Source organism: Plectrocnemia conspersa, unplaced genomic scaffold (assembly GCF_051122295.1).
Source record: "Plectrocnemia conspersa isolate PC_06_02 unplaced genomic scaffold, ASM5112229v1 ptg000011l, whole genome shotgun sequence".
Lineage (NCBI taxonomy): Eukaryota > Metazoa > Arthropoda > Insecta > Trichoptera > Polycentropodidae > Plectrocnemia > Plectrocnemia conspersa.
Window position 1 is genome coordinate 960559 of NW_028277175.1, and position 14405 is coordinate 974963.

The 14405-nt window shown below is 31.3% G+C and overlaps 1 protein-coding gene across 2 annotated transcripts in view; it reads left to right on the top strand.

The window, feature by feature from the left end:
* crb (cell polarity complex component crumbs) overlaps positions 1-14405 on the top strand; it is a 52491-nt gene that overhangs the window by 22511 nt on the left and 15575 nt on the right. For both annotated transcript variants that reach the window (XM_088197244.1, XM_088197245.1), the window contains exons 2-9: positions 11131-11277; positions 11350-11558; positions 11638-11827; positions 11900-12148; positions 12212-12331; positions 12407-12535; positions 13702-13847; positions 13916-14270. In XM_088197244.1, coding sequence (XP_088053370.1) covers positions 11131-11277; positions 11350-11558; positions 11638-11827; positions 11900-12148; positions 12212-12331; positions 12407-12535; positions 13702-13847; positions 13916-14270 — 1545 coding nt within the window. The remainder of the gene's footprint in view (positions 1-11130; positions 11278-11349; positions 11559-11637; positions 11828-11899; positions 12149-12211; positions 12332-12406; positions 12536-13701; positions 13848-13915; positions 14271-14405) is intronic.

Sequence of the window (14405 nt, forward strand, 5' to 3'; positions counted from 1 at the left end):
AAATTCATTGATTTGTTTTATATAATTTACTATAAATGCAAACCCTTTGAATAGTGAGTTAATTTTACGTATTTTTCCATAATTATATCTGATGTTATTTATTTATTATTATTTTATATTGCATTTATAGTAAACTATAGAAAAAAATCAGTGATTCTCAATGTGTTCTTGCTTCAATTTTCATACATTTTTTGTATTTACCTTGGCATTTTTTATTATTAAATTTGAGAATTTATTTGACATATTTTGTATATATAATTTTGAATTTGTGGATTTTTTTATATTTAATTCAGAGGCTCTCAATTTTTTTTCATAAAATTAAATATGAAATATTTTTTATTTATAATTATTTCGTACTTTTAATTTATTAGGTTTATTTTCTATAAAAATCATTTACAATAAATCAAACTTAAAATAATCATTAAATAAATTTTATTTATTATTTCTTTAGTTATATTTGTAAATATGTATATAACTATCTGGGGTAGCTCAAAACAGTTAAAAATCTATCGCCGTACATGTACGGCGATACCGCTCAAAGGGTTAAAAACTTTTTCACTACACGTCTAATAAAAAATATACGATTTTAAATGAAAGATATATACTATGTTTACCATTGGAAAGTATTTATTCAATCCAGTAATAGAACTAATAGCCAGTGGCGTATATATGGGGGGGCGGAGGGGCGGGCCGCCCCGGGCGGCACTTGCTTGGGGGCGGCATATTCGCGATGGGATCGTCTAGTGTGGTTCTTAACCTTGAATGCACTAAATCATATATAAATCCACGAATAACAAGAGCTTAATAATAACCAATTTATTATTTTAAGAAATGCTGATTTTATAACCCTGCAAAAAATGTATGGGGGGGGGGGCGGCAATTTTGAGGATCGCCTTGGGCGGCACATACCCTAGCTACGCCACTGCTAAAAGCCGAAAGTACTACCTAGTAAACAAAAAGTTTACTAGGTAGAAGGTCTAAAAAATAAGCGATTCTTAAATATATACTCTTTTATCTGCTTTCGCAATTATTTTTTAACAACAAAATCATTTTTAAAACAAAACTCATAAAAAGGTTTCATTGCGTGACTGAATTTATAAATTAGAATTAGCTTTTTAAAAACTATAATTTAACGACTAGGTAGTTGTCTAAGAAAATTATATACTTGTCAGGGAAAAAATTGCCCCAAAAATATTTCGGTTATAAATTTGTTTTCTCAACTGAGAAAAAAGTCGCGTTGCGCAGTCAAATGTGTGAGAGCATCTTCTTCAAATAAATACATAATAAGCGCAGCTTAACCAAAAGAACCTGGAGTTTCCACTATATCTTCCAATACCACTGATCAATTGCTCAATTAAATAAAGTCAAAACTTCTATAAATGTATTTTTTGAAAGAGAGTGATATTAACGGTATTAATGTAGCACACGATTCTTGCGAGTGCAAAGCGTTAATAAATTTATTGACATAAACAATTTACGATCTTACATCAGCACTATGATCACGTTTTCGCCGTTCGATGTCCAAAAATAATATTAAAATAGAAAGGCGCGTTATTGTCGCAGTAATTTTACTTAAAATTTCTAATTACCACAACTTTTTAACCTTTAACTCGCTCCATCGAAAGTTAAATCTATCTATACACAATGAAGCATTGTAAACCACCATTTTAACGGCACACTTATCCACTCCGCCGCTCTTTTCTCACGATCCAATATCTCACAACATTTTTTTCGGATGCTGTTTGCAGTAGAAGTAGTTGGATGCGGAGGAAAAAAATGGAAACCGAACCAACCCATCGCTTTCATCACCCACCTGAGTGAGTCATTCGTTATCGCGACTGCGTATACCTGTACCGTTGTTTTTTAGAAACTCTTAAAATCCCAGAATTGTCATTTCTGGACCAAATGTATCCATCCATGTGGCGATTGGTTGAAATTGAACACTCGAATGTCGAGTGTTTCTGAGATAAGGATCGATGATGATGCACAGATGGCCCAAACGACAACAGATTTGACAATTCATAGCTGTATTATATATTATAATATAAAATATTTATTTTAGTAATGGCTTTATATAACATACAATGAGTTCAAGCGGTATACCTGCTGAAATTTGTAATCTATGGATTTTGTTTTGCTTTCTATTTTTTTAGTGGATCACGTAACAGGTGTTGCCAATCATCCTTATGATATTCAGATTAGATATACTTTTTTATATTGAGATATTCTCATAAAAAAATTATAATTTATATATAAACAGATAAAAGTGTTACTGTCCAATGAAAATAGTTCAATTGTGTCAAAAAACAATTTTATAATGTAACACATATTTTATACATTTCAGTGTAGATTAGTTTATGAAATCAGAACAAAGAGAATGTAATTCGTGTAATATAAACTATAAAGTACCCATACATGTGTAAATTTTAATTTAAAAATGAAAATAAAAAATACATATATGTGAAAAAAAATTAGAAAGTAATAGTTAATTGTCAAAATTATTATTTATTAATTTTATAAGTTACTTTTAAAATTAAGCTGTATACTCAATTCTTGTGGAAAAAATATTTTAGGTAGATTTCAATATATAAATATTACTTCATATTGTTTTATAAAAATATGTATGTATGTATTTGAGATATAACGGTTTTTATGAACACTTTCAGATTTCCATAAGTTTGCTAAAAAATTCATTTGCCAGCTCAATCAATACCATCTATACAAAAGCCAGCCTACGCTTTGTGACGTCACTGCGTCTGACGTTGAATTAAACTTCATTACTAAAAACAGATTCAATAAGCAATTAAAGCTTAAAGTAGCATTTTGAAAAATGCTATAAGGTATTAAATAAAATCAATAAGAACCTTTATACGTACATATTTTTCCTAATACCAAGAAGATTTTTTCCTTCTCTAAAATGTAACATATTATATTAATATTATAATTTAAAAAATATTTCTACATATCATATAAATCGGTTTACCATATCTTTGTGGTAAACAGTGTTAAATTGTTGTACGGCGTAATTAATTAAATTATTCCCAGTGTTGTATTGTATATGTTTTTTCCTTATTGAATGTTTACCATATATGACACATTAAATTACCATGTATGAAATCTTATTAAAGGTTCAAAAGTACAAACTACAAGGGCTCTCAGCTACATATTATTACAACAAATATAATTGACGCGCTCACTTCAAATTTGAAACGCTCTACGTTCAAATTGTTACTCTGTTAATTATATTGCTTTGTCGATATGAAATAATACACATAAATAAAATAAAAATAATCAATTAAAATAAATAAAAATGCGTCTCATTAAAACAAGTTAATGTTATTATTGCATCAATTTAAAGTTCAATTGATTCGGGTGTTTTTTTATTTAATCGATTCTTTACAGCTCCTTCGCTCTTCCGAGATTTTCAGACAAAAAACACCCAATCACGCTACGCGAATGGAAAGCCATTTGCATGCTCGATCTGTATCATCACGCCTCTTTGCACGCTCCACTCGCGGAATGCGCTCTAAAGATTTCAATACTTATTTTCTCCTTCTCACACGCCCATTGTCTTCGCAAAGGCAAAGGATCGTATGAAATTGCGGTTCTCCTTATCTGTGAGTTGGGTCTCGGTGCGTGATCGTCACGCCTCAGATGCTCTAGTAAAGACAAGAGTTGAAATCGAGACTCGTGGATCTTGGATTGGATAGAGAAAGAGAGAGAGAGGAGAAAAAACGCTTTCTTACTTTCGACGTTTAGCGTGTTTAAAAATAAGCGATAAACTTTCTTCAAATAAAAGAACAGATCTTATAGCATTTTGCATAATTCTAAAAAATAAGTATTGAAATAAATAAGTATTGATGTCTATAAAGTTTTTTCTCCAGTTCTTAAAGACACCAAAGAAATGGCAAATTATTCTCAAAGTACATTCTTATGTCAAGTTTTCTTATTAAGAGTTAATTACATTATTGATAAATATTTAGCTCCAGGTACAATATACATTAACTGTACAACACGTGAATAAATTTCTGCTTTGTGATTAGTCGTTCACCGGGAGGTATGCACCGGTACATGTAAGGACCGTGTTCGATTTAAATATACTTTGGCCATTACTCTCATATCAAAAATCCGTAGAAATATTGCTAAGAATAGCTACAATATTTTTTAAAAATAGTGTAATATGAAAGTGCAGACTAACCATAGAGCAATATGCGAGATGCGACGTTTATTTTCCCCTGAGAGATGAGTTGGGTTATTTTATATTTTGTTCTTGACCTACTGAAAGTTCTAAAACTATAATTAGTTTTAGAACTTTCATTAGGTTAGGTTTGGGTTTAAACTGCAAATGGACGTTTCAGAGCAGCATATAATTGCACTAGCGCCTATCAGTTAAATTATATTATCGCTAATAGAAATATAAATCTTCCAATGAAAATGTATTCTAATATGATTTCATTGAAACAGTTGAAAATTTAAACTTTACTGGAAAATTCACATTTAATTATGGACATATTTAACGACCCTTTCAGTCCCTATGTTTTTGGGGGCGTATCCATACAGATTACATTTCTTTAAATTTACCAACTACATTTTAGTTCAGCGTAAGGTAAGATAAGGTTCATTTAAAACTGTCAATATACATCTATTAGGATCATTACCTTGAGAATTTAGGGGAAATCCAACATTTTTGCTGGATTATAATCGTTCGGCCAATGCAATGATTAGGGGCAGAAACATACTATTTGTTATTTTATTATAAAAATCTGTGGTTCAAAATTCGGTAGTATCAATAATGCTGTAATTCTATGGATGCGGGGTACTTTTTGGCAGACCCATGGGGAGGGGGGGAGCCAAGACCCCGGCGGAAAAATTGTCTTTAAAAGTTTGAACTTTAAAGCTAATAAAAAATGTCATCTCATACATTTTTGATTTTTTATACATATGAAAAAATATTTATCAGTTCTATTTATAAATGGGGGGGGGGGGGAATTAATGCTTTGCCTCGGGCGCAACTTTTACTTCATTTGTCGGTTGAGATGTGCAACGAATTCCGATGTATTTGGCACCGACCGTTTTAATGCACAATCGTTTGTATAAAGCCGACGATACTTTATATATGTATAGAATTGTATAGAATCTATTATAATTTATATCTGTATAGAATTGTATAAAATCTATACAGTCATACACCCTTTTATTGCTCTAAATAAAATTGTTCATAGTTACTATTACAGACACTGATCAAAATTTTCATTTTTAGTTGCACTTAAAGACCCTGAAGAAAATAGTCATTCCATAAATTGAGAAAAATTATAATTGCGAAGCTCAGAAGCTCGATTATTTATGTGTTTATTGTAAATACTCCATTGCAACATGACAGGAGTTAACCTAATGCGTTACAACGAAGTAAACACAATCAACAACCATTAAATTAGTTGTGAAACACCATACTGAAATCAAAGTCTGTAAATCAATGTCATATATTTAATTAATAAACACTATTTGTTCAGCCTACATTCTATGAACTAGCTCGATTTTATTTTATATATGTATACGATATTCTTCCGTGAGATGAAAAAAATCTAAGAAAACCTAATCTATGATGATCGATCGGAATTATAATTATTTAATAATTACTAATACAAATTTCTAGAACATGATATAAATTGAAAAACACTAGTGTTTATATGGAATTTTAGATCAGGTCTTTCACTGGTATATTTGTTATACTCTTTCTAAAGAAATTATCTACTCATATAATTATATCTTTAATAACGATCTTGAACTAATTACACAGTTATTTGCTTTGAACCTTAATCTCGACTCATTCTTAACAATATAGAAAGGCAATATTTCTATTATAAAAATGACGGCAACTCATAATGTCAGTACTACTTCATATTTATGGCTGACAGAAGTAGCACAAGTTAGATGTACTTATGTCATAATATTTTTCTTCAAATCTAAATATCTCTGCTATTTTTCATCTGAATTTATAAATTCTTACTTTACCTTAAAACGTGAATATTCAACATCCTTATTTGATTTATTAAACTTTTTGCTGCTCTATCATTGCGTCATTCCTTGAGATGTTGTGCTCAGCTCCATTGTGAGACAAAGTGGCCATCGTAAGCGCATTTGCGTCATGGCCAGCTCCGGTGAGCATTATCTTAACGACTTTGAAGAACAATGCTTTTGATCCTTGATTATATTCGGCAAATGCGCACAGCGACACTTCGGAGCCGTTAACTTGTCGCCCAGATTGTGCGTTACACGGGTGGTGATCGAGATAATGGTTGGTGGGTCACGGTCGCGGTTGCTGTGACATAACTGCGAATCTTGTACACCGTTTTGCTATTTATTGTGGTTTACAATAACTGCTCGAATGAGAGTTATCGAAGACTTCCGCCGGCGGATGATTAGCATATTTTTTTGCGTTATCTCTAATGAATTCACGGACACGTAATCGATTATATTTATTGCGCGACATTACACGATGACAGGTTGAACAAGATTTAATGACATCTAAAGTGATCTATATTGCTCACAAATATTGTTCGTTTAACCTTTAGAAGTCCAAAGGCATGTTTGTCGTGCCTAAAATGCTTTTACCATTTAAGCCCAAATGCATCTATGCCATGTCCAATATATAATATATTTTCCGAGACCATTTTAAATGACTTGATGATAAAATTTCCAGTATTTTATTTCATTAGTTACCAAAGATTCTTTTATCAATATATTGCGGTAAAAATATTTAGTAATTCAAAACCATTTTACCTGGAATTTTCTAATTACTAAAATTCGTCGTAAAATCTGTTAATCCATTTATGGATTTTGGAAAAAAATTTTTGACAGAACCTGAAATGCCATCCCTGATTCTAAACCGAAAATTCTCGGGTTATTCCACAAAAAAAATTAAGTTACTGTCTTGAATCTATCCCAAAAATATTTTTTTAAATATGTCAGTTCAGTGAAATTAAATCTAGATAAACTTTTTTTGATATAAGAATATTGGCTTAAGTATATCTAAAGCGAATTTTGGTCAATATGAAGGCGCTAAAACAATTATCACTTCTCAGAAGTCGAAAATTCGCGTCAAAAGCAATAGAATCGTGTCGGCACCGTCGCAGTGTGAGCGCTGGAAGTAATAAAAAACAATAATAAATTCTGTGCGATTAAAAATATGTTGAGAACCATTGGTGTTGTTTGAATTACAATACTGTATTATTAATTAAATACTATTTAAAAAGATAGAGCGAAACGTTCGTTCGTTTCTCGTTGCATTCTTGGGTGGTTATTATTCAAGTAATGGTTCCAACATCTGGAACGGTACCCTAAATAAATTTTATATAAATAGTAGTTAATTTTTGTGTTTAAATAAATTGAACCGCAGTGGATTCAATAAGAAAAATAAACATTAAAATATACTAATATTTATACTTCCTTACCTGTGTTGATTGATTTTTCCAGAAAATGCTCAGTTTTCCGCGTAAATTATCATAACATATATCGCTAAGCACTACAAAACCCATATAATGACATTACCTTTATAGAAATACGCTTTTCTCAAGGAAATCTATAAAATTACCTACTAATAACTATGCGTTATAATAACTAGTATATGGTAATATTTCCCTCATTAAGTTCAAGGAAATATTATATTTTCTCATTACGCACACAATATTATTTTAGGTTATTCCATAGCATATGTATATATCGTATATAAGTGGCCGGTTTTGTGAATCATGATTGGAACAAGACCTTTGTAGTGAATAACATTTTTTATTTATTTTCAGTCAAACTTATTTTTTTTGCACATTATTAAAAATATAAATTTTCAATTTTTCGAAGGTACTGTTGATTAAAATAATTTCAAATCTTTGGTATTAATCTTAGAAATAGACCCCATGAATATTCGCCATCTGTATTGACTAAAAAATATTAAGAAACACTTACTGTTAGCCAAAGAGCTGTAAAATCCGAGAAATTTTGTAGTGGTGCTATATTTCTAATACAACTTTGGTCACATTTTTATTCAATAATCAATAACAAATATACACATAATTTAATATGGTTAAAATAAAAAAAAAATTATATAACAGTATCAATTTTAAAATTAGATGACATTAAAAAATGTGTAAAACGAGTTAAAGATTGCATTATATAAAACATATAAATATATATAAATATAAGATAAGATGATCATTTTGACAACCCTGTGTACTAACACATATCGGTACATCCCTCAGGGCGACTGATCAATTACGAACCATAAATTTAAAAACACGCCGATTATGTCATTGTTTATTGACTGTTAATTGTATTAGTTGTTGGTTTAAAATACTTGTAAACATAATGTTTAATTTTTTTGTGTGCGATACTAAAAGTTTATAAATATTATAATATAGTCGCAAAAGTTTGAGAACTACTACGTTTGTTTAATTTTTTCGTGTGTGTGGCCTTCTCACGCTTTTTCTATCTGAGTAAATAAATAGTATTAGGACTGGAACACCGGAAATTTATATTATAAATATTGGCCGTCAAAGAGTTATTGACAAAATGTATCTTTGCATATTTTTATTATTATTTAGTTGACATATTTTTATTAGTACAATTATTTATTGCTTTCTAATAATTATGGATAGAGGTTAATTCTATTCTTGTCTTAACTCTCAGGGAAATCATATTATATATCTATGATAGATAGATATGTGTGAGTTATTCCGCGAATTGCATAATACAATCTCATTGTTACATTGTGTTTTCACACATCACAAACCCGACGAAAAAAACTCTTTCTTCCGATCCCATATTTTCTCCGCGCCATTTTCTAACAACACAACATACACTACAACTATATGGGAACGTTTCTAATCACATTCAGATTTCCATCTTCATTGTATTATCGATTTGAAATGCAGAGTTCTTCTTTCACTTTTACCGAACCGTCTATGTACAATAACAATAAAATATACGTCATTTTGGCTAATATTTTCTGTACTAATTAATTTATGTAATACAGATACTATTTATGGCATTCCTCAAAGTACGATTTACAGCTGCGCAAATAAGTAAATAAACGATTTGTTAAATTTATGTTAAATAAAACATATAGACATATTAGTTTTCGGAAACACTCGTGCGTTTAGATCTAATCCTTGTATTGTGGAGTTTCGGGTTTTGTATGCGCCGATGCGTTAATGTCTATTTAATTGCTTCATGGTGTGATATTTTGAAATCGAACTATAATGTGTTTCGTAATACCTATATTACAATAATAACATTATACAACAAGATTTTTAATTCAAAGATAAGATAACTCGATTTCTAAGTAAATTACCCATTGATATATCAGATGTAACGTTAGTATTTTATAAAATAATCAAATTGCTTTTGTATAATTGTTTGTGATATAATTTAGTGTGATGTAAAATTAAAATTTTTAATTTTTTCGTTACAAAAAAAGCTTTAAAAATTCATTTTTTCCTAGTAAAGTACTGTTGTAATTGGATTTTTATAGTATGATGGCTCTCTTACGGATTAGTAACCTTCGGTTTTTGGTCCAAACTTAGCAAGGGCAGAGCCACGGCGGCGAGCCCAATGAAGGCATATGTCATCTCTGTGTGGCAGGCTTTTTAACAAAACATCAACTCTTTTATAAAATCGCTATAACTTTTAAATGATGATTTTGCATGAAGTACGCCAAACAAGTCAATAACTTTATATACAAATTTATTGATATTAAATACGGTTTTTTCATGATTTGTATCACCGAATGTGATGGCGACTCATTTTTTTTTAATGAGTCATCCCTTATCTCACTGCGCTTTCAGAATTTCAGATTTTACACATGTGTTACATATTTTAAGGAACACGCTGTTCAACTCTGTTATTGTAGAGCCCATGATTAATTAACTTTCCACAAAAATCGGTACGGTAGATCCTTCATTATTTTTATGTACCCCAGATAGTTATATATGCACATACATACAAATATAACTAAAAAAATATTATATCTATATTAAAAAACTTTAAATATGGTTAAGTTTATTTCTAAAAAAAAAATAGCAATAAATAATGGAGTACGAAATAAATTTTATTTATTTTCATGTTATAAGAATATTGAAAATCTGATTAATTAAAAAAAAAATACCATATAAACTAGAAATAAATTAATAAAATATAAAAAAAATGTGAATAAAGTAGTAAAACAAATTATTTCAATAAAATATTGTAAACCACTGATTCTTTTTCGCTGTAATTTTTTATATATACAATTTATGTCTTTATTTTATAAATCGGCACTGCAATTAAACAATTTTTTGTGTATTTTATCAAAAAAGTGTTTGAAACAATGAATTTATAGCAAAAAAATATGGTACTTAAAAAAACGAAACTACACTATAATAATACTAATGATTCAATTGCAATGAAATGAATGTCTAATGAATATCTAGTTAGCTTATCTGCTTACAATGATTAAAAAATCAGATAAAAAATTAACAATAAAATTCTATAATTTCTAAGGAACACTTGCATATTCTATCGCAATAAAAAATGCATTCCATATTATTTGGCACCGACGGTATCCTTTGTGCAAGTGCTTTGAAATCATTTAATGCATTTTTAATCGTTTAAAATCATAACAGCAGTTATATTTATAGGGTTTTACCAAATCCTTGCGATAAATTTCATCGCAACGATCATGGCTGGTCCTGACCCTCCCTTTTTAACATTTATGTATGTGTTTCTATAAATGAATTTGATTATACTTGAATAAACTCTGTATTGAACTGATGAATTGTAGTTTATTAAACTAATTTAATTAAAGCAGTAAATCATTCTTTACGCAATCTGCATATTGGACTGAAATTAAAAAATATTTTTATTATCTGATTCAAATCATGCGTCAACGCATCGATTCATTAATCCGTGTTCTATTCCTCTCACACCATTCATGTTGCGTTTGTAAACCACATAGCAAACAGACCATAACTGATATTTGTAAACATGCCTCTGCTTTTTTTTTCATTTCGTACAACGCTGACCATTCATTACTTTAGTTACGGAATTGTTACGTTCCATTATCGTGATCGAGACTAATGTCATAACTTTTTTGCATTCCAGTTCTATCAGTGTGTTTCGCACTAGCCGGACAGCCTCTCGGACCGTCTGATCTTAGGGAGGCCTACTTCAATGGCACATCCTACATTCGAATGCTGCCGGCGCTTTCCTTCCACTCGCACATTGGAATCAGTTTCAGATCGTGCGTTGGTAAGTGCGCTATCATTAAAATAGACTTAGATATACTTTCAATGATTTTAAATATATTTTTCTTGCTTTTAGGTGGGGAATTGTTCGCCCAAAGGTACAAAACTTACTCGGCTCAGCTGGCGGCGCTGGCTGACAACGTATTGTTGACTTTCAAATCGCATAACATACCTCAGATAGATGTTAAATTGCCGCTGAGGCCACTGGATAATCGGTGGCATTATGTCGGCATCGTGTATCAACCGCCAAATTTAATAATGAACGACGAGAGCGGTCACTCTGTAGTAAGTATTACATTCGCTTTCAAAAAATACTCAGCTTCATTCAAATTATAATGAATACTAATCTGAAATTGATATACAGATAGTATCCAATGCGACGCACAATCCGGAGATTCTAAACACTCCAGAATTTCAAGACGAATCAGCCGTTTTAATAGTCGGAAGCATGTTCAGCGGATGCATGATGGAAGGACCTAGTTTAGTGTTCAATGCATCACACATTATATCGCAAAACGTCAAATTTGGAAAGTGTCCTTTGACAACGGACAAATGTAAGTTTATAACGTCACTAAATCATATCTAATGATTCGTTATTTGTAATATTTTTATTTTTTTTCCTACAGGCGTTGATAGAAGAGACGTACTTACAGTGCCTCCCGTGGATCATTGCTATCACGAGCCATGCATGAGGCACGGTATCTGCATTTCCGGAGCGGATAGATACGAGTGTCATTGTGCCGCTCGATACGCTGGAAACAACTGCCAAATAGACAACGGACCACCCTGCGATCTAGGATTGTGTCAAAATGGAGGCAAATGCGAAGAGACTAAAGAAGGAGACTACACTTGCATATGCCCATCTGGATATTACGGTAAATATTCAATTAAACTTCTTTCGATTAAGAAACATCTCTAATCAATCTAATTTCTTCTAGGCCAAAAATGCGAATTGGAAGTCAGCGGGCATCCTTTATGCACAAACAATCCCTGCCAGAACAACGGCACCTGTACAGTTCCGTCCAATAGCGATACTTTCTTATGTACCTGTTTATCAGGTTAGCGCTTGATCTTTATTTAAATATATAATACAACCTAACCTATTTTTTAATATACGTGTGTTTAAAAATAAGGTTTTACTGGTGTCAAATGTGAAATTAACATCAACGATTGTGCCAATGCTCCAATACAACCGCCTTGCCACAACGGAGGATTTTGCCAAGATGGAATCAACAACTACACCTGTTTATGTAAAAATACTGGTAAAAATTTTTATAAAATATTATATTCATAATTTTCTTGATCTTGACATTGCTATGTATAATTAATCATGAGATAAGCATTCATTTTTTAAGTCAACTGTCCTTATGACTCATTTACTGTTAAAATAAATAGCTAAGAATCTATATGAATAAGGAAATAAAACCAGTACAATAGATTCAATGACTAACGTGTTTTTCAATTTTTATCGCGTCTTAATGATTAATATATACATAATTTTTATTCCAAAACGATCATTACAGATTAGGTTTTCCTAAATTTTCCTAATCTCACAGATAAATATTGTGTTCAATGCTTAAAATCAAATCGAGCTCAGTCGTACAATGATAAATTATATGTCTCTAATTTACATACTAATATCTCACTACTCATTTATTAGTTGGTGGTGTTTACCCTACTGTAACACATTGGGCTAACGCCTGTACAATAAATAAATAAAATACATAATTTTCAATCAGGATCACATGTGTTCACTGCCTTCATATTCAAACGGCGTTCCATTGCACAGTTTTAGTAGATCTAAATCCTACAGCACATAATAGGGCTACCAACTAGCGTACTCAATTATTCGTATATTCAAAATGTTATACTTTTTTAATTTTATAAAATATGCAAAACACAATGCTATGCAAATTAATGATCAATGAGGGCGTCAATGGAATAATGCTTAATTTATTATTACATACTTTTTGATTAGAGACGTCATTTCAGCTTTTTCAAATCAACAGAATCAGAATAAGCTGAATTTATTGCATATACAACAGCTAATAATCTTTGGAACGAATTTGATATACATAAAGATTGATTCATATCGGCATTTGATTTGTGTAGATTGGCATGTAAATGAAATAACTAGAAAAAAATTAACCGCGATCGAAATATTGAACTGATTAAAATAAAATCTCCGTATCTTAAAACAACAAATACAAAAACGTAACACAAACTTCATAAAAAGTTGTGACGCACACCTGCTTTTGGGATAAGCGTTGAAAGATATTAAAGAGTGGGCCTTTCTAACATTTTGTTTCGTTCAACGAACGAATTTTGCGAATTTCCGTCATAGTAGAGACCGCCGATAAACATTCTATTCACAAATGAAACATTGTAAAATTTATAAAAAAATTAAAAGATCCATATTTCATTCCAGGATACAATGGAACTCATTGCGAAATCAACATAAATGAGTGCGATCTACAACCAGGTCCTTGTCTGAATGAGGGTGTATGCTTTGATACGTACGGCGGTTACGTATGCCACTGTCAACCAGGATACACCGGAAATAACTGTCAATTGGTAAAGATAAATAATATTATAACAACTATAATTTTATACAAATATCTAACAATTCTTATTATCAACAGAATCAAAACGAGTGCCTCTCTCTTCCGTGCATGAACGGAGGAACGTGCGAAGATCTTGTCGGATCGTACAGATGCAACTGTCCTAGAGACACCACTGGACCCAGATGCTCGATTCGCCGGAGCATACGATGCGTGGACGTGGACTGTCCGGCGCACTCAAGCTGCTTAGATCCACAAGCTTCTTCACCAGTTTGTGTGTGCGATCAAGGTTATTACGGTGTGTCTGGACGGTCACCGAATTGCACAGTGATATCGGCAAACGGGTGTCATAATAGTCCTTGTGCCAACGGCGGGACGTGTATTTACGATAAAGTCTTCGATACGTTCAACTGCACTTGTCCTCCAGGATATACAGGTAATTTATTATACGAGTATCTTCTTCGCTGCATCTAAATGTCGCTTTTAATCTCTCTATGATTCGTCTTAAATATTTATGGGATAATAACTCTTATTGTCTATGTCTCTGGGGTAAATGCATGATTGTGGTTGT